The sequence below is a fragment of the Diorhabda sublineata genome, chromosome 6 (genome assembly GCF_026230105.1).
Source record: "Diorhabda sublineata isolate icDioSubl1.1 chromosome 6, icDioSubl1.1, whole genome shotgun sequence".
NCBI lineage: Eukaryota > Metazoa > Arthropoda > Insecta > Coleoptera > Chrysomelidae > Diorhabda > Diorhabda sublineata.
The window spans coordinates 31,209,299-31,231,604 of record NC_079479.1 but is presented as its reverse complement, the minus strand read 5'-3'; the positions used below and the strand labels follow the sequence as shown (position 1 = coordinate 31,231,604).

At 30.7% G+C, this 22,306-nt stretch overlaps 1 protein-coding gene and 1 long non-coding RNA gene across 4 annotated transcripts in view; one reads left to right on the top strand and one right to left on the bottom strand.

Annotated features, from left to right (window-relative positions):
• LOC130444917 (zinc finger protein 628-like) overlaps positions 1 to 8,151 on the top strand; it is a 138,762-nt gene extending 130,611 nt beyond the window's left edge. For all 3 annotated transcript variants that reach the window (XM_056780285.1, XM_056780283.1, XM_056780284.1), the window contains 6 exons: positions 4,287 to 4,454; positions 5,339 to 5,503; positions 6,357 to 6,500; positions 6,638 to 6,825; positions 7,416 to 7,734; positions 7,803 to 8,151. In XM_056780285.1, the coding sequence (XP_056636263.1) occupies positions 4,287 to 4,454; positions 5,339 to 5,503; positions 6,357 to 6,500; positions 6,638 to 6,825; positions 7,416 to 7,734; positions 7,803 to 7,972 (1,154 nt within the window). In that variant the 3' untranslated portion in view covers positions 7,973 to 8,151. The remainder of the gene's footprint in view (positions 1 to 4,286; positions 4,455 to 5,338; positions 5,504 to 6,356; positions 6,501 to 6,637; positions 6,826 to 7,415; positions 7,735 to 7,802) is intronic.
• A 2,869-nt stretch (positions 8,152 to 11,020) lies between these two features.
• On the bottom strand, positions 11,021 to 21,046 carry LOC130444918 (uncharacterized). The gene is made up of 2 exons (XR_008910007.1): positions 11,755 to 21,046; positions 11,021 to 11,692 (listed from the first exon to the last, which is right to left on the bottom strand). It is a non-coding gene; the product is annotated as an uncharacterized LOC130444918 (long non-coding RNA).
• Between the last annotated feature and the right edge of the window lie 1,260 nt (positions 21,047 to 22,306).

Below are 22,306 nucleotides of genomic sequence, written 5' to 3'. Positions count from 1 at the left end.
GCCCTTTTACATTTTTAAGTGGATCTAGACATTGATTTATTATTTATACCATCGAATTAACTTTGAATTCATATTTTTCAAGTTTTTCCCTTTTTTTTTTTCTCTCCAACCATCGCTTGCCTGGATCGCAAGATATCACAATATCTGAGGTATTATTATAGCATGGCTGTATAAATAATACATAACAACATGCAAATAACTGCATATATTATAAAATTAGAGAATAGAATCGATTTCAAAACCTACCTTTAAAACAAATATACAAGCTAAGCGGGGGTTTGCAATTTTTTAAATAAGGTAGCAGAAATACAATGAAATTAATATATTGATTCCATAAATGTCCATCAGCTCTAGGTTATTTGATATTAGTGGCCCAAACTAACAAATAACTTGAATAACTTGAATATAAATCCACCCTCTGCCTATTATCCCTCATTCCCGAACCTACTTTATTCCTAGTTATTTTAAAGTCGAGAACATCTTTGAAAATAAATTTTGAAACATTATCCTCTTTCAAAACAATTGATTCAGTTGAATTCGCCTCAAAGTAAAATTAATCATAAGCATATGATATATAAATTAAAATTTAAAAACCTTGATATCAATCATCAAAAGTACGTATTTGAGCAAAAATATTCATTTCCAGGTGGAAATTATAGTGCTTATTTTAATCAATGATTGTGGCCACTACAAGTATTTTTAATTAAAATAGAAAATCGGGTAAAAAAGTCTTCTAAAGGCTTTTAATCCTCCTAGATTCGTCCGTCTTTAAAGTATTGCTCGCACATTTGGAAATCGGCTCGTAAGCATGCCCTGATTATGCTTGATTCAATACAGAAGAAAGTAATTAGAAGAAAGGCCGTTGACCTAAACCTGTTTTACCGATACTATCACGACAGATGCTCTTTCGAGCTGTCCGACATAATTCCACCTAGAGCAGTACCTCCAAGACCCTCTCGACAGGCAGACGTGGCTCATGAACGTCAATTTATGGGGACCCCTTTCTCTGGAGAAGTGCAAGCTTGTGGAATCAGCTTCCAAGGCATGTCTTCTCCGAGAACTACAACTAAAACTACTCCGAGTGTAATAGGGTTTACCCCTTGGTACTTGGTACATAACAAAAATCCTCGACATTCAAAATTAAATTTACTCACAAACGACGAACAACGAAGCAAGATAAAGAAATTAATGGAAAAAGAGCTAATTTTGTATTTTTACATCCTTCTTGGAAATCATAATGAATTTTCGGCTTCAGATTTTATGAGGAGTAAATTTTACTTGGTTTCAAGTGGTGTAATTCACATTCTCTTTCTGTGGATCTTGTTTTCCAAGAAGAATATACCCAAAATATGCGGATTCTGGTATCCATCACCAAAGTTCTGCGAGTTTCTTCATCTTCCTCTTCCAAATACAGAGAGAACCACTAAGCCATCATAATAATTACTATTTTAACACATATAGAAATAAAAGACACACAAATAAATGTTTTTTAAAAAACTAAAGCTGGTGGATTAAATCTGAATGCTTTTTGGAAATCAGCATATTAAAAATATGTAATAGAATTGAAAAAATGTTGAAAGTGAAACACTAAAGATTAATATTATAGGAAAATAATAGATTTGAAATCCATAACAATTTATAGTTATGTAACATGGAGCTTCGCGGGTCCCCGTCCTTTTATACGCTTTTCATTTATTTGCTTTATTAACATTAGTTAATGTATCATCGGTGAGAATGGAAATTGAACAAACTTTATTTTGGAATAGAGTTTGTATAGTTTCTAATTTTTTATTGTATCGACATAAACGTTAATATTGTTTTCAACTATTTACATGAGAGTGATCACAAATAAAACCAACATGCTTTATTACGATACTTACTGTGAAATATTGTTGATCATAACCTTCGTTTCGCATGTTACAAGGACCTAACCTAATCTAACCTTTGGTTTTCAAAACAAATTACGGTTCCACAGTTAAAACATTCAGTTACAGCAACTAAATCTAAATATATAGTAGGAACAAATTAGCTCAAATCCCTATGAAGAGACTGCAAGAAAGCTATTATTTTATTTTTTTATGAATTTGTGTTAGGTCATATGTTTTGGTTCCTGTTAAGTTTCATTTCTACTCCACAGATTTTCTGATTCTGCATCATCCTATTAAAAATCTAAAAACATCAACGTTGCCACATTATTATATCCTACGGCCCTCTGTTGGGCGATTTTCCTTTTTTCCAGTGGTAAATCCATTCGCTCATAATCTTCTCCTATTTTCTCATTAACCTCTATTTATTCATCACAGAATTTTTGCCATAATTTTTACAGTATCTATAAGTCATTTTCCTATTTTTGATGTTATATATGGGTCTACATGATGTTTATATTCTTTAAAGGCGTTTAGCTTCAATAACTTTTCATTTCCATGTCGGACCTTATTTATTTTCACCCCGTTTCCCCGCCTATGCGTTTGTTTTTCGTTATTAACAGCTTCCGTATCTTCCCATCTTTGTTGTACAGTTTTTTCTTGTTTTATTTTCCATTTTTTTACTTTCTCTCTCCACCAGTTTTTTTCCTTCCTTTTTTTTATTATTATTGTTTCACACATTTCCTTCGCTAAATTCATTTTCGTGTACAGTAACTATAATGAAAAAAATGAGATATAGTCAATATTTCATAAATAGACTTTCGCGTTCTTCCCTGTCTCCTGATTTGACACACAGTGACTTATCGATAAAATCCATGATTAACATCAATCTTTTGATGCAACAATTAGATGTTAAAGTTTAATTTGTACCAGATGTCCCAATAAGAGTTACAGTATATATAAGGATGGTCCCAGAAGTATCTGGCCCAACAAAGAAAACACAACAACTTTGGGAAAAAATCAATAAGTGCGATACTTTTTTTTATAATGAAAATCGTCAAGCTTCTCAAAATAGCCATTAATTGCCGACATCACCTATTCATTGGGGGAAAATCTCTGACCAACGAGCCTTTTTATCAAGTCTGGGCATAGAAAATAATCCGAAGGGACTAAATCTGTCGAATAGGGTTCATGAGATAGCAATTCAAACTATAATTCATCAATTTTGGACATCGCAATAACGGATGTGTGAACTGGTGCATTGTCATGATGCAACAATACTTTTTTCTTAGCCAAATGCGGCCTTTTTTCTTGATTTCTTCCCTCAAACGTTGGGATAAGTTCGCATAATACTTTTTTCAAGATAGTCAATAAAAATTATCTCACCCGCATACCAAAAAACCGACGCTATGACCTTGCCCGCATATGGAACGGTCTTCGTCTTCTTTGAAGCCAGTTCTCTCTTTTCAATCCATCGTTTTGATTAGTCTTTTGTTTGGATGTGAATTTATAACCCACGTTTCATACATGGTGATGAAATATTCGGTATTATTTCTGTGAAACATTTCCAAACACTCGATGGAAACATCTTCAAGACGCTGTTTTTGTTCCATTGTGAAAAAATGCGGTACCCATCTAACGCATAGCTTTCTCATGTCCAAATTTTCAATTAATATCTTATGTACCGCACTTTTTGAAATCCTTACTGTCTGCTACTTCGCGCACTTTCAGTCGACGATCGTTTGTACCGGTTTGGGAAGTTTCTTCAAGATTTCTGGAGTCTTCACCTCATTTGGTCGACTACTGCGATGCTGGTCTTCGTCCGGCCTCGTTTAAACTCTTATACCCAATATTTTACTAGTTCAAGAAATTTTTTTCATGTTTACAAATTCACTATTGATGGCTGCCAAACAAATACTAAAAAACGTGGCATTTTCAAACTTGAAACATAGGCTGTATATATTGTGTACTTTCTAGTACAGTGCCTTTTTTCAAACAATTATTGCCATCTTTAGATAAGGCCAAATACTTCTGGGACTAAACTCGTATATCAGAAACCGTTTATACCTCTTATTTTCAGTAAATTTACGAAAACTTTTCCGAAACGTGCAATAATTGCCCCTCAATCAGATTATTTGGTAAAATTTTGTTTCTCAATTTGTTGATGTATAAACAAATTGTTTTTGGGGCGGTTTCTGATATATAAAAATCATTGTTAATAGGTACACCAGGTATAACAGCTTTACGGAGGTGAACATGTATTTTAAGACTTACCAAGATACATAGTTTCTACAAATTTTATGTCGATACATTTAAATATTTAGTACTGTATAAAATATAATGCTTTTACAAAGATTCCTGGGGTGCTTCGCTTTATATCTTTTTTCTCTCTTTCTGTTGACGTCATCGATCCTTATTTAGCGAAAAGGAGAACTGCCAATCATCCATGTCCCGTTTGTGGGAAACACTATGTCAACGAAGGCTCTTTGAGAAAGCATTTAGCTTGTCACCCCGAAACATCGCAATTGTCGAGCTCCTTGAGAATGTGGCCATGTTCTGTATGTCAAGCCGTTTTTACTCATGAATCAGGTACCAGATAAAAACGTTAAATTTGTTTTATTTTAGAGGAATAGAATGACCACACAATTCAATTCATAAAAACGTTTCAAATAATTTTCTAAACAAAAAATTGCTTTATTTAATATAGAAATTGATTAAAACTTACGTTTTAGTTATAAAATTCAATGAAAGTAAAATATTCTCGTGAGACAGTACTTCAAATTAACAGAACGGTAGATCATAAAAAAATATCAATATAATTTTTCTGTAACCTCGTTAGAAGCACAGGCTAAGAGAGTGTAGAAGAATATACATTTTTTTACTAATCATTAGAATACCAATACAAAAAATTTAATAAGATACGAAATAAAATTATTATCATGTCCGCTTTCAATCAGCCTGCAAATCTCAAACTAACCAGGCTAAAGAAAATATTATTTTTAAGTACTACAAATACTTCTCTAAGATCTATCTTTCAACTACGAGTCATTCACGTATTAATTCACAAGACATTCTTGAATATAAGTTAAATTAAATTAATTGTTTTTGCAATCTACCATTGTGGCCATGGTAATTCTATTCTTTTTTTTTTAATAATATTCTCACCAGTCAGTAAGTCCACATATGTAATTCGTGGTATTTGAACAAATCCGACATTATTATTAGTATATTTTGACATGAGTAACAGAACAAAATTATCAACAATAAAAATGGCAATTTCATTGGTTTTAGTCTTTTGTTTTATTTTATTTTTTGCATATGTGGACTGAAACTGATGAGAATATTAGCCCCATGCTTATCGTTTGCTTTCACGTCGTTAAAGATGTTTTTTTTTTGTTTTTTCATGTGCTTATTTTAATTTATGTGTGCGTGTTTTTTACATTCCCCATGTGTTAACCAAGAGTAATTCGTAGGATTACTAACGCATATGGAACATATGAGAATGGATCCCAAACATCAATTCGCCGCTCAATACGTTCTCTCCAGAGCAGCTGCTGAAAGAAGGGAAAGAGAAAGTATTCTTGCGGCTGTAACATCTGCCTCTGGAAGCGGTCTACTCAGTTTAGGAATGGGACCAGGTAAGCGAAAATATTTTGTACGAAAAAACTCAATAACAAAATCTAAGAAGCGAATGGTATGGAATGTTTTTGACATCCGCATCAAATTCGGTTTCTTTTAGGTCTTATTATAGTTTCTTCGGCGGCAGTTTGATCTAGATATGACAGAGTTCACATGGAGACGTGAGGAGTAGTTTGGAAACTTGGTTAACTACATAATCACCCTCTAGCCACGATGCTCGATCTTTTTCTCTTGGCAGTAGTTGTCTGTTGAACCTTGGACGTATCACTTCACATATATCCTATATCATATGTCAATAGCATTTTTCAAAAATTCCATTGGTAGAAGCACTTTTCGGCACCCACTTTTTGTCTATCTACTCCTTCGTAGTGTCCAGGTATCCAATAGAAGCTTACTTTGGTGTGTCATGACTGTTGCTAAGGCTACCTGACTGTCTGTGTTGATTGTCTAGCAGCCTTTCCTATAAAGCAAATTTCAGCTTAAAAGATATTACATCTAGTTTTCAGTCTATACGACTTCTGGATGTTCAATTCGTTTGAAACCACCGCGACTCCTGTTCCACACTGAGATTCCTATTTAAAAGTAGCAATAAAACTGAGAACAAACATAAACTAAATAAATATTTACATCTAGTTTTCTATTGCCTGTTTCGTTCCGTGTTTGAGATCATCAAACTGTTAAGCTCTTTTGATCTGTCAAATTTCTAAAGTAGATTTCCAGCTTGAACAGATTCATTTACCATATTTCCGTATGTACTTTCTGATCCCCTTGATTCGGCTCTATTTCTATTTAACGTAACATATCTAAGTATTTTTATTCAGTTTTTCTTCTAAAACAATTATTTTATTATAGCGAGTGGCAGTCCCATGTGTGCGTCTCCGAGTGCTCATAGTGATAGTTCTTCAGGCAACGGAAGATTGTCGTCAGCAGGCTCGGAAGGAGGATTGAACAACAATAATAATAACTGCAATACAAAATTAGGTGATATCTTAAGAAGTGAGTTGAATATTCCATCAATTTTTTTAACCCCACTATTCTTTGAAGCAGTGAAGCTATCCAGTTACTATTAGCATAACTAATTCATCCAAATTATGTCTTATATTGAAATCTGACGATCAATTATCGTTTTACAGGTAATAATGGACTTCATCAACAATATAACGTAGAAGATCAACTGCATACGGCAAATAGAATGGCTGTTTTAGCGAATATGGTAGGCCAAGGCGGGGTACCTCCTGGTCTAGGTTCGGATTCATCCGCAGCTGCCAATATAACTGCCGCCAATCTTGCCAATTTAGCTATGAGGCTTGGTGTAACACAAGTAAGTGAAAAAACTTTCTAATAAATGTTTTCTTCCATTCTATTCTATGCACATACATACATATACTGGTATTGAATGACACACATCCGTTATTGCAATGGCCAAAATTAATAAACTGAAGTTTGACCAGATTCAAACAGCACAAGCAATAATAAGCATTTTCTGCATCTTCTTCGGCATATTTTGCATATTGATCTTGCGTCTATTAGGTGGATTGCTAGATGTCTTGGCTTGATCTGTTGCAATAGTTCGATTTGGAGTAAAGGGGCTGTTTTCTACATTGACCTTAGTTTCTTGGACAATTGACGATTGCGTTTGTTATGGACTGGGCAAAAATGTTAATGCCGAAAACATTTATCTCAAATTTGGTTGTAAGAAATGACAAAAAGTATGGGTGAATGCAAAACCTTTGGTGCGTCAACTAGCGTGTCTCTAAAGAAACAATTGTGCGCTAACTGTCATAGGTTCCGACACATCTTTGTCATAACTGTCCTCTGTCACAACTCACCTCGATCTCTCCTACTGCATGTAAATTTATTCGAAATTTCTATAATGTTCGTCAAAATTACTGATATCAAATCGCATTTTAGGCAAATCAAGTTAACAACACCAGTAATCCATCAACGCCTCCTATAACCAACGATACCCTATCGCTTTCCATGAATGCCATGAACGCAATGCGTGCGTCTATGGACAGTATTCGAAATATGGACGTAATGAGATCGTCCGTTATGGATATGTCGTCGTCGCAGCAATCGCAACAGCAGCAAGAAGCGCTTAGAATGCAACACGCAGAAGCGCTGATTAGATCACAAGCTGAGACCGCGTTAAGGCTAGCGATGAGTCAGGCCTTGCCTCAGCTTAGTCAACACCAACAAGAAAGTAATCATAGTCCGCTGCGTCATAACGGTAAGCATATTTCGATAAACGATAATTTCCGAAACGCATTCAATTAATCACTATTTTCTTTTTTTCAGGAAATTACCAGGGTCATCAAGGTCAATCATCGCAACAACTAAGTCCGGATCTAACTGAAGCTTTAAGGTTGCAAGAGCAAAGGCTAGAACAAGCTTTAAGGCTACACGGAGGCGATCCAAGGACGTTAGGGTTTCCACTATCAAGTCAACAACAGAATTCCCAACCATGAAATTTTAGCTACTACTGAACGCATAACACGTAAAGATGCCTTTAAAAAAACTGTAATTTTCTTTGCATGTTTAATACGCTTAAAAGCTAAAGTCTGTCCCAGTGAGCGTATGTTCTACCGCTTGAGAAAACCGTATACTATGTGGATGATTGAACAATACGTTTTATTAATTACTTGAAATAGGTTTGCTTTTTTTAATGTTTAACTTCTGGCGGACAGATTTTTGGCCAAAAGTGTAATAACATACCTAAATAAAAAAGGCGGACAGTCGTGTAAATTTCCGTTATGGCTGTTTCTTTCTGTTAAAATATTTTTATCGAACGAAAAAGGTGCTTAAAAATCCACAGGACCGTCCGTCTTTGATGTTATGAAAAATAGTACAAAGTTGTTGTTTTTTATTTTTTCTAGTTTTAATTTAGTTTCGCAGAAAAAACAGTAACCGAAAACTACTAATACCGAACGAACCAATTTATATCTAATCTATTTATAGATTATACATTTTGTAAACACACATATTTCCTGTCTTGACAAATACGTTTTCAACTTTTTTTACCGAAGGTTTTGGTTCTATATATCAATAGATATTTCCAATCCATTTGGTTTTCTAGGTCAATAAACCTTTCCAAGTTGATTGGCTCTCTAGGTCAATAGATCTTTCCGAATCGTTTGGTTCTCTAGATCAATAGATGTTTCCAAGCCGTTTGGTTCCCTACGTCAATAGATGTTTCCAATCCGTTTGGTTCTCTAGGTCAATAAACCTTTCCAAGCTGTTTGGCTGTCTAGATCAATAGATATTTCCGAACCGTTTGGTTCTCTACGTCAATAGATATTTCCAAGCCGTTTGGTTCTCTAGGTCAATAGATATTTTCATGTTAATTAGCTCTCGAGGTCAATAGATCTTTCCGAACCATTTGGTTCTCTACGGCAATAGATATTTCCAAGTTGTTTGGCTCTCTAGATCAATAGATATTTCCGAACCGTTTGGTTCTCTACGTCAATAGATATTTTCAAGTTGATTGGCTCTCGAGGTCAATAGATCTTTCCGAACCATTTGGTTCTCTACGTCAATAGATATTTCCAAGTTGTTTGGCTCTCTATCAATAGATCTTTTCGAACCGGTTGCTTTTCTATCTTTTAATGGTGCGATCTTTCCGATTTTTTTGTAATCATACGTTTGGCTTCATGTGTCATTAGATTCTTTCAGAACCGTTTTGACCTCTAGACCATAAGGCTCGCTAGATAATTATATTTTGCCCACTAGTTATTTTTAAGTGAGACTCTACACCCGTCCCTAGAGCTTTTGAGAAAACATTCAACTCTTTAAGTCAATAGATCTTTCCGAAAAGTGTGTATCTAGTCCAGTAGATCTTTCTTTTCAATGAGTTGTTTCCCTAAGGCGTTTAGACCATAAGGTCTTTTTTCAATGACCCATTTGGCTAGATCATTAGATCTTTTTGAGCAATTCTTTTACATTATCAGCTGTTTAGACAGTCTAAGACCATTTGATCATTTTTCAATGCGCCTTTCGACTATCGATATATCTTTTCGTTTGGACTTCTAAGTTAGTTTTTCTTACTAGATCATCAGATTTTTTCCCTTGTTATTGTACACTGAGCATCTAGATCATTTTGTCTTTTTTGCCTAAACAATTGTCTGACGACAGATCTTTTAGAGCCGAACTACCTTAGAGAAAAGCTTTTTGACCTTTTGGATATAAATCATTAATTCTTTTACATATTCCACATAAATTTTAATGTTTTCTTTTAGATTTTTATCTTAACAATTTCTGGTTATATATGAGACCAAGTCATAAAATTGCGTCTTTCTTTCATTTATACAACTATAAATTGTGGAAATTGTGAATTGTAACAATAAGATCAGTGAAATGGTAGTATTTCAGTTGCTGTTATTTGCTAAATAGATTATTTTATCGTACTGAGTTTGATCTTTTAAAATTCAATGATGTGCCAAATAGTGTTTTTTTTAACAATTGCGTCTATTGCGCTCAGTATAATATTTGATGGCTAGGCCATAATAATAAAAATATTAATGCACTTTAAAAGTGCCCAACTACAAAAATCATTAAACAATGTATAGATATAAGTGTTATAAGAAATGTTGAAATAAGAGTTTCGACATTTCCAAATTACTTAAATTTAGGTTGTACATAAATATATATCTAATTGTTTTTAGAATAAAAATTGTATGAATGATATATAGAGAATATGCAAACATTTTTTCTTAAAAAAATTTTAAAATATAAATTTTTCAAAAAATTTATACTTACTTATTTGATTTTGCTGTGATTTTTTTTTTATAATTTGGCCGGTTTGATGTAACATACCTAGCAATAACATAATAATTTTTTGCAATTTTTACTGTGATTTTACAATATAAATCTTATAATTTTTATTTTTAAGAAAAAGAAATCGGCTTTAATTTTATGTCTATTTTATTAAAAAAGTACAAATAATTAATTTTATTTGAAAAAAAAATGAGCTATAATTTTTATTCAGAAATATCGAAGAGTAAATGTATCGAGTAAGTGTGAAAGACCAAAATTCATTTTGTATATTTTTGAAAAAAATCCAATAATTCGTACTTAATATTTTTAAATTATTCGGCTTTCCAGGAATATTTTGTACTTTCAAAAATAAAATGTGGTTTTATAATTTGTAAATAATTATGTTAAATAAGAGCCTTTGTACATAAGCATTCCCAAAATTTTTAAAATATTTCTGAAAATTGTTGATTTTCCACTAAAACGAAAACACCTCGCACACATCTCATTCTCGTCGAATGACTGAATCATTAGCATAAAACTAAAATTAAAGGAATTGAATTCACAATCAGGATAAATACAAAAACTATCCTTCTATTTTTATAAACGTCTTACTATTGCTCTGGATCCCTCACCTTACCTGTTAATCTATTTATCACCATTTTTAAAAATGAAGTTCTAAATTTCAGGCATAAATTTACTTAGATACTATTACTTCATTCTCAGATTTGTTTTTCAAAAGGTAGTTTAGAAATTCAAAGTTAAACTAGGAATCTTTTTGTTTATTCATTCTTCAAAATAAAGTTTTAAAATTCATAGACTCTTCTTCTATTTTTTCATTCCCTAATTTATGTTTCAAATAGTAGTTTATTAATTCAAGATTAAACTTGGACCATTTCTACTTCGTTCTCCTCCTATTCCTTCATTCTTTAATATAATCCATGATTCTATTTACTAATTTATTTGTCATTCTTCAAAATGAAGGTTGAAATCCAGAGTTAAATTTGGAGTTTCCTCCTATTTCTTTATTGTCTAATTGATAAATTCAAGGTTAAAATTCGCATATACCACAATTTCTTTATCATTCTTTAATTCATTATTCATATTTCGAAATGTAATTTGAAAATTCAATGGTAAATTTAGACTTTCATCCAATTTCTTCATTTTCTAATTCATTTTTCAAAAGCTAGTTTATAAGTTTGATGTTGAACTTTGAAAGTCATAGTTTATAAATAAAAGGTTAAAATTGAACTATTTCCCTCTTTCTTCTCGTTCTCTAATCAATTTTTTTCATTTCTAAATGTAGTTTGTAAATTCAAGGTTTAATTCAGACTTTCTTCCTACTTCTTCATCATCTAATTCATTTTTTAAAATGTAGTTCAAAAATTTAAGATGGATAATGATTAAAATTATCTGTAGCTTAGACCGGAAATCAAATTCTACAAGAAAAGAAATCATTTAATGTAATAAAAAACATAACTATCTAAATATATTCATATACTAGCCCAATTCAAAGATAAAAGTAGCTGAAGACGACCTTCATCCTTAGAAATGTTTTATTTATTGCTTCCATCGCAATCAATAAAATAAATCTTGTTAAATATATTTTCTTCAGCTTATGAACAAAATTTGGAATAGATCCCCAATTTTCTTTCACGCTGAAACAAGGACTATTTTAGATAAATTAACTATTCAAAATCTTCTTTCATATCTTCCTCATTATCAATGTCAGGTTGAGCAGTGAACCATAGAAGTTTATTTTATATTTTATTAAATAAAATGCTTTTTGATAAACTGAAGTTAATTTTTATACAAGTCAATAATCACATGTTCTTATTCAAACCTTAACCTTACATCTTATTCATTACAGGAAGTAACATTTGACATATGTCAAAAACAATAAAGAACACAGAATACAAACTTATAATTTGTTTGTCTCAACAATTAACACTTCTTCCCTATCATTTACGACGTTCATCCGTTTAAATCATCTGCCAATGTTATTTATGATTTGTCTCTTCCTTAACTATAATCCAGTGAAACATCTGTTCCGAAGTTCGTTCTTCTCTTCAATTCAGGATTGTAATAATATTATAAATATTTAAAATTTCCAATTCACTTAACCCTTTTTTGTATTTTTTTAACATTGCAAACATATTATCGTTTGGGAATGTCCATATTTGAAAAGCAATTTGTTCCAAAGAGATTACGGATATCAAAACAGAAGATATATTAGTTAATAGAAATTTAAATTAAAAAGAAGAGACGAATTTTGCACATCCCCAGGAGGTATAAATAGTTTTTTTTTTCATATTTATTCTAAACATCATTTTCGTTACTACTTACTTTGGTAGATAATTTCATTTGGAGGTTCAAGGATCGTGGAACATAACCATTTACTAAAGTATAAAACCATGTTAATGAAATTTCACAAGACGTTTGATAAAAGTTGTGTGCGAGGTATTGTGAAAATTATATGTAAATAGTTGCAATACAAATTATTTTCAAATTTGTCCTGTTTTTCCACATCTATCAATAGCCACATATAGTCAATAGTTGCTAAAATATTACAATAGTAAACAGCATTATCTGCTGCTATATCTTCCCCAAAAAGTGACAAAATCAAGACATTTTACACACACTACACGAACTGTGTAAAATACCATGCATAAAAGTTAATTTTCCAACACCCCCATAAAATTTTTGATTTTTGTAAATGATTCAAAATTTCGACATCAAAAACAACTAAATTAAGGACAACCATTCAAAATATATTTGATAGAATTGAAGTTTACAGGCAAAAATCTAAGGATGTTTGTCCGAACTGGAAGTCCCATAGCAGGGTGTAATTTTTAGGCAATTTTTTCAAATAGAAATCAAATCTATTTGAACGAAATTGTCACCTCTTTTATGCAATATATAAATATACCGATAATGACGAGTGGCATTAGCCACAAAAACGATTTTCTTTGACTTGACACGTTAAAATACAGTAAAAATAATGAAATAGCCCGGTTGCACAAAGTGCTTCAAAATATTTTGCCCACTATAATTACTTAGGTAATTATCATAATAAAAATTTTGCAATAGCCCAATCAAAAATTGATTTTGAAAATTTTTTCGCATTATTCGGATTCAGGTGCGTTTTTGTTTTTCAAAAACAATTATTGAATTCAACATTTTAGTCACCCTCGGTAGACAAAACCTCCATTTTGTCTATCTTCTAGTGTATTTTACATAAATATTAAAGTCTAAATGCCCGAATGGACAAATATTTATTGTAAAATTACCAAAAAAAAATATTTTATTTGCAATAGCCCATAATACAAGTGCGGTTTCCGCACAACAGTTTTTCAATTTCTAACCATATTAAGTTTAAATGTTTAGTCACAGTTTTTAAAATCTATTTTGTCACCTACGTTTAACCAAGAGGCCCAAAAAAATGTTGTAGCGCTACCCTATCCTTCCCTAACACAGATATATGCTAAAAATTAGTGCACTCTTTGAGTTTATAGTCTCAAAAAATGTGCATGGCTCAATATACTTTTTCGAAAACAATTTCATCATAGTCAACTCCTTTCAATAGTAGGAATCCAATTAATTAGTAAGTAGTGATAAGATTTAGTTTTAGAATTCCGCTTGTAGAATAAAAAGATAAATAATAAAATCTGTTGGTAGCGTATGCGATAAAATAGATTTTGTTAAAATTTTAGTTAAAACGCAATAGTCTAAACGCATAATGAAATACTTCTTATGCTATACAAAAATTCAGATATACCATACTTCAGTTCAAGTTTTTTAGTAGCCTTGTACTTAAAAAGATTCTGTTAGTTCCCTCGAACAAGAAGAATGTTTTAAAGAACGTGGTTACCTTTTAATTGTTTTTACAATAATATATTCAGATTTACAAATGTTACAACTACACTTACACACAAATTTACTCGGAAATTTCAATCAATCAAAAGTCTTACACCTTTCCGTTTAAAAAAGATTCATTCAACGGCCATTAGATTTTTCAGTTTTTTTTATTTACTTTTAAAAATTATATGAAAACTTTAGGCGGGTGTTTATATAAATTTTTGAGTTTCTAAATTACACAAAATACACTTTTTAATATACAGTCTAAAGTCACTTTTGGGAGACACAAATATTTCGGCATTACAATATGATGAAAAAAATTACAAAAATTCGAGATTGTTCAATAAAACCACATATAATAAATATTGTAGTTTACAATGAATGTTAGTTAAAATTGTTAAGTTATGTTACGTTTTGTATACGTCATGTTATATATTAAGTTCATCAAGTTTAAAAAGTATTTTTAAGATCAAACCTTCCAGGAAAAACATAAAAAATGGCCTGTTTCATCCTTTAAATATTTTGCAGTACATTTTTGATAACAGATAAATTTTTTTATTTAAAAAAAATTATTAACAAAGGTTTTATGCTTTATATTCATTCCAAGAAGAGTAATTTTGCTATCTTTATAGCCTGATATCAACATTTTATAATATTGTGTTTAGTGAGGAATACTTTTGGTTTTAATGTGTTTGGGAATTCTTTAATATAAATTTTAAACAATCAACTCCTACCACTTTCGTGACAAAACCATAGTTCTGTCTTTCTAGAACTGAAGTTTCTGTACGTAAAACTAAAACAAGTGATTATCACAAACCAATGTTGATGCCAGATTTACACCATCGAGATTTGAAGAGACTGGATGGACGACTATTGATCAGATTGGCTCGTTTTTTTTTGTATAGCTTGCTTCAATCAAAACAATAACCTTCAAATTCCACCTCGCAAATGTTTCTGAAATTTTTCTGGGGCTCGATTATGATTTCTTTCACATATTATCATCATATATCGTCCAATTTTCAGCGCTTGTAAGCATTTGGGTAAAAAATGAGTTAATTATTGTCTATTTTCCTGTAGGAAACTCTGACCATTATTATTTTTACTATTAATTCAAGGGGTTTTTTGTCTTAAAATTCTGGTTTTCACTTAAACACAATATTAAATGTCTGAGTTGCAGTTTTCTCTCTTCAGAAATTAAAAAAGGGAAATATCTATTAGGAAGAGCCGGTATTATTTTCCCACAACCTAATATTACAGAACAAGATCTAAAAAGAATGCAACTTGAAAAAATAAATATCTTAACAATGAAACTTATTAAAATCTTCAAATTGTATGGAGCAATAACCAATATATTTGCAAGCCAAATTGGAAAAAAACGTACAAAAAGATGAACAAGGACAAAATACTTCCAGGACATCTTCATTGCCATCAGTGTCTAATATGAATCAATTCAATCCATTGCAAACGGAACATGTCAATGATACCTTCAGCATATGATAATGATGTTTATAAAACAAATAACCTCACTTTTACTTTGCTCACTTTCTATCGTTATATCATTCATTCTAGAGTAATATTTCTTACATTTTTTTTGTAATCCTATCGTCAAACTATAGTTATTGTAGATCTGTTTATTTTCTCTATCATTACTTATATATTCTCCTCAAGAGTTTCTTCTGTTAGTATTAGTTATTCTTCTTTACCTCCAGCTATTTATATTAAATTAATTGTTTCTTCTTCTTCTTCATCGTACGTTAGGACTTAGTCCTGTGTTTACATCAATGATCGCCTAGTTGTAGCTGGGATGATGAAGATCAGCTTTCATACCATATTGTAGGGGATCGGGATTCATTCGGTTTTTCTTCCTTTGCAATATTTGCCAACCGGTCATCTGACATTCTGTCCACGTGATTGTTTCTTGTATGAATTAAATTATTTATTTTAAATTTAATTATGTCTTTATAAAAGGCCTATATAGATAATACTGAATTTTTAATAATAATAAAGTCATTTTATAGTTGATAATTCGTCAGCGTTTTTTGCCATAACTGCACTAGGACGACATAGTTAAGTGTTTATTGTTAAACAAAGTAGTTCAATAGTTAACAGATATACATGTTTTTTATATTAGTTTTTTAAGAGCTAGACGAAATGTCAACGGAATACAAATAAACGATCTTAAAGGTACTTTGAATTGAAAATGTTTCTCCATCACTTCTAAAATTCTTTAAACATACTTATATTGATTTATCTATTGCCTGTTATATGAAAATAACCAATTACTTCTCGACTAACTTAATCAAAGTTCTGATGCGAATTAACTTCGCAACGTAAATAACAATCTCTAGTTGTTGCAGTCTACCTTTTTCACAAAAAGTTCTTACTAGATTTAACATCTGAAATACCTACAATAAAAGAATAGATACACAAATACAGAAAAATAACAATTTTAAGTTCTTCAAAGCATTGTTTTATTGTTTAAGTCCTATTCTCATTATTACAGTCTGGAATGGTACATCCCGTGTTTGAGTATACAATGAACAGTGAACAAAATTCTGATTTTAGCTGTTGCAAAAGAATTGTTGAGCCTCCTTCTTGGTTCCTGTATTTTATTCAATTTCTCACCAAAATCCTTTTTAGTTCTTCTTTGGCTAGATCAATTACGTTTAAAATAATACCTGAGCTTCATTCTCCAAACCATTGTCGCTACCGATTTTACAGCTTTTGAATGACTGAAATGATGTAGAAGATATAATCTACTGAAGCACTTGACTGGATTACTGGACCATGCTTATTACATAATTCTTTCTCTGAACATTCCATTTGTTCCAACTATCATAGTTGTTTCATTCTCAGAGATCATGTAATATACATAACCATATATGTAACACTTCTACGTGGACAGTTTCTATAAGTGGAAGGTGTTCCGACTAAGTGCGCGCATGAAGCATGCGCAGTATAGATAAAGTGTCTTTAGCGAGAAAGAAAAACTAATATTTATGGTAAAACTCAACCATGGTTTTCATTGTCACTTCACTATTAGAGGATACAAGATACTGAAAAAGAGTTTACAATCCTACACTCTTTATTGACCTTACCATCCATCAAGGTGTTAAATTTTTTGTGTTATCAATTAATATATAATTGGAAATGAATATAAGAAATGTTTCGGTATTAACCTACCATTATTTTTGAATCCGAAAAATAATTAATATTATTCTGAAATGTATGAAACTTTTCTATTCGTTTTTATATGATCGGCAATATGTTTAAATATCATTTCATGACTTTCTTTCTTCTACAATTAGATCACATTATGCCCAAGACGTACCATAAAAATTCAGGTGAATAAAAGCTTACATATGGAATTTGAGTATCAATTTATCGTATTATAACTTTTTATTTCAAAATTTTCATTTATAAACTTATGACTCAAAATCCTTCAAGTTTATCTTTTATAAACTAATTAAAATGTCGTTATTAAATTTGGATATCAAGATCAACTAAAATACCCACATAATTCAGATACAATTGTTTACAATCATATAGACAGGAATACGTTGACAGGTACCTTCAATGATAATACGTCACAGTGTTGCCAAAGCGATCAGATTTTATTTTAAAATATGTTGAAATATTTCGAGAAACATTGTTTTTATAAGTTAAATATGCAACAAAATGTTTTAATGCGAAATACACTGTTTTATAAAAGTAATTCTTGGGATTCACTACCAAAGCTTACTGTTATGCTTCTACTTTCGTTAATCATACCAGAACATACTAAATACCGAAGGTCTCTACAAACTATTTTATTGTACAGTGACTTGATAGAGACAGTGTCGCCACCATGTTTTATCCAAACTACAACACAAAATAAATTATTTTCGTATTTTCTTAGTTAAAAATATTAAGTCCGTGAAAAGTTTTTCATTAAATAATTGAGAATACAAATTACGTTTTTATAAGCGTTATTATGAGACGAACAAATGCTAATCAACCGAATTTGGGTTCAACATGGTGACCACTCTCATGTGGCCATACTGTCTCTATCAAATAATTGTATTTTATTGAGAAGTACCCAGAAGAAGTATATTCGTTCGAATCACCAATGAATGTCTACCAGTTCTATATCAAGCCCATATTTTTCATATAATAAGATTAGAGGGTGCAAAATCCAAAAAATATAGTTTGTAATTTTATTTGAATAAATTGAAAAATTATGTTAAAATTTCCAAATTATGTGTCATCTGGCAATACTGGTTGGGAGGCAATGCACTTGTAACCGCGATAGCTCTCGGATAATTTCGGTCTATTTCGATAGGTACCGGAACTGAGGTAGACTCATGAAATCTCTCAATTTTTCTATCCCCAACTTTTCAATATTAACACAGTTAGTAAGGAAAGTAATATTAGATGTAACGTTTCATTTATTCTGCGTAATTTTTGTGAGATAAATAAAATGATATGACAGATAAAGAACCTGATTCAGTTCGTTATAATATTTTAGCGGATACACGTCACAGGCGAGGAAATGAATAATGTGATGATTATATACTGTAGAATGGTGATGATGATAACATTTTCAATTTTTTATGAAATACTGTTTCGTTTGTGTGAACTTCTATATTAACATATAAGCAGTTTTTGAATGTATCTATTTATTTTTAAATGTTCAGTTACAATAGTTATGTTAAATGCTTGTGCTATTATTACGAAATAACAGTACGTATTTTTGCCGAAATTTACATAGTACTTGTTCGAAAATGACAGTGTGAATATTTCACAAAACTGAATTTAAAAACCTACCTATTGGATTATTAGTATTACGAATTACAACAAACAAAAGTAGAATACATAATTCAAATTTAACCAAAATTCCCGACATTTCGGTTGTACTAATTAATAATTAGATCATTGATCATTTTTGAATTCTCTGTAACTTAATATTCTTGGTGAACGACCTCACAGTGTGGTGATAGAAAAAAAATCAATGTATGAGAAGAATTTCTAAGAATGTATTTTCTGAAAATATCTGCTGACATATAACGTATAGAGAATTATGTCAAGATGAAAAAATGAAGATTAATCAACTATCTACAAAAATATAATACCGGGGTTCCTCATTCTCATTTTTTATCCTAGTAGAAACTCTCTAAATGTTATACATTAGAAGATATTAGCGGGAAACTGTTTTTTAGGAAACTACTTTTCTCCCCAGTCGTATAAAATGTTTCCAAGAACTTCTTATCACTCTTTAAAGTACCAAATAAAAATTATTATTGAAAATTAATTACCGTGGTTGGAGATAGTGTTTAGGTTAGTAGGTGAGGAGAATAAACTGAAGTAAATGTATTATTAATTGTTTTTATGATGAAAACGAAATATTCGTTCTGTCAGTTTGATACAAATCTCTTTATTGACTCGATACGCTTCAAAATTGCATTGTCCTAATTTGAGAACTGAGTAGTGATGTTATTATGTTCGAAACGTTGAGAGTCAATTTTTCGCTGAAGCTATTACTTGTGAATGTATCTACAGTGTTAATATTATTTAAAAGTAACTTATTGTTTATCATACATTATTGTATACGTTATGATAAAAAAAATTTATTTGATGTTTAAAAAATATTTTATAATACTTTTATATAATATATTTTTACTAACTTGTGTAAAAATTTCAAAAACACAGCAAAATGTTGGACTGCTAACTGTAGATTTTTGAAATTTTTTGTATATACCTTGTGATCGTTTAAAAAATATTTGCATTTTCCAATTCCATGTATTAAAATGGAACTTTTCAAATTATCACTTTGATTATACAAGAATTAATCAAAACAGGTATAGAGAATTATTTAAATATTTCCAAAATAAAATTTCTTCTCATTATTTATCTACTTATTCAACACTAGAAGAAAGAATTTGAATTATAAGTGCTTAGTACTTATACAATAATATACAACGAAATTTCTTTTTTTTTTCAAATAAGAAACGATTTTGTGATTATTTTGTCCATTTGCTATCTGGTATACCATTATTTTATTCAAAGAACGTAATAATTGTTTAAATACTTCCAAATTTTAGAATTTATACTAGACTAAGAGACATATTTTTATCAAAAATCACAGTATTTAAAAATTTGTCTATATTTGGCTTTATCCCATGGCTTCCAAAAAGATTGAATGCCTTTTGGTGTTGAATGTCAAGAAAATTTGGAATTACCCCATTTGATATCATGGAAATGAAGTTGAATTGTTGAAAGAAAATTTTATACGATCCTTTGGTAAAAACTTTAGATTTAAGGGTTATAATTTACAATCTTTTACTATTTTATTGCCATTTTTATTTAAAATTGACTGCCATTTGACTTTAACTTATATTTGCTTTTTTAGTTATTGTTTAAGTTCCTATATAATTTTTTGTGAACTGTAGAACATCGCAGTGGTTTATTTCAAGTATGAGTGGCGTGTGTATGGAATAATGTTTTGTTCAAAGTTTGGAGAAAATTTGATATTGTCTGGCGAAAAATTAAAGTATATTTATTTTTTGATGAAAATTTGTGAGGAAATAGATAATTATATACATTCAGCACATTACTTTGTAAAAATCAGGAACAAAAATTATTATGGAGTATCTTTTAAAAAATAATTTGTTATATATACTAATCCATATAAATATTTTGAAAGACTGATCATTTGTATATAATTATTTATTCCCATCGTTTAATTATTGTAAAATGAAATTAGGTTTAGTGTAAAATTATCTGTGAAATTCAAGGCATTACGAAAATTAAAATAATTTGTAAGATATAGATATAAAGTTGTGAATTTAGAAGAAAAAAATTGTTGCAATGTTTTTGTTTCCTCCAAATCAAATTGATGTATGAACTGTATGTGTGACATGTAATAATTCAATTTACTGGAATAGCAAATATTGAAAAATTACCTCAGTAGTTTTATTTAACACTTCAAACCCCGTTTTTAAAAAATACTAACGATACCAAAATTTCAACGTCGGCGGCGTTTTCTTGACTACCCACCTGCATCTGTAGGTACGAAGCAATATAATATGTATCCTTGATAAGTTGAAAGAATGTCAAATTGAAACATGTGAAAATACAAAGTTTTGATGTAAGTACCAATAACCTAACCTAACTATTTAGGTACTATTATATAAATGTTGTTTTTGAATAATAAATTAGTCGACGTTTGTTTTGCTTTTCGGTTCAGATATAAAAACCCGGCCACCAATTTACCTGATGGGATTAAATGAATCCTTAAAACTGTGGAGCCGCAAAAGATTTATTCGTCTTCAAGAGCTAAAGTGTTTTGTTTAAAAGTCAGACATTTAAAAATTACGATGTGACTTCACAACTAATGTTGCGTATTAGCAGGTGGAGATGAACAGAAGCATGGTAATAGAAAAAGAAGAAGACATTAGTTGTTTCTTGTCTGAATTACTTAAAGACAATCTATAAATATATCATACGTTTTGTTTAACTTGACTTTGACTACTATTTTTTAAATCCAAACGTTATTAAAAACACTTCTCTTATTGAATACCTTGTATGTTATACTATTACGAATCTCAAAACATTGACTTATAGGCATCCGCTATTACACGGTACGATTTTTTGAAATCTATTTCATTTATTTATTATTTTTACAAAAAATTAAGAATATGTCCAATTTTATCAAAATGACTATAGTTCTAGAACCGTACAGGGTACGTTGATTGGTTGTCCATAAAATAAAATCGGAACATTGTAATTTCTAATGAATCAAAATATTTAGTTTTTGATTTTTCATCCATTTTGTAATCTATTTTATTCTGAATCATTCAAAATGAAATCCAATATAGTTTATTTACCAAAAACTATATTTCAAACGACCTTCTTTATATTATCTAATACTTACGTATAATGCATACATATGTGTAATACTCTTATGGACTGTCGGTATGGGAACAAAACGCTCCTACCTCACGGTGCCGACAATATTCATTTTCTCTCTCGTTAGAGACCACTTTATCTATACTGCGCTTGGTTGAGAATGCGCAGAACCACGCTGGAAACTCGGAGGATAGAGAAATCGTTGCTATTCTGTCTTCCTTAGTCGGAAGAGCTTCCACTTATAGAAACTGTCCAAATAGAAGTATTACATATATTACTGCATACCCAAAATATGTTTTGCGGCTCCA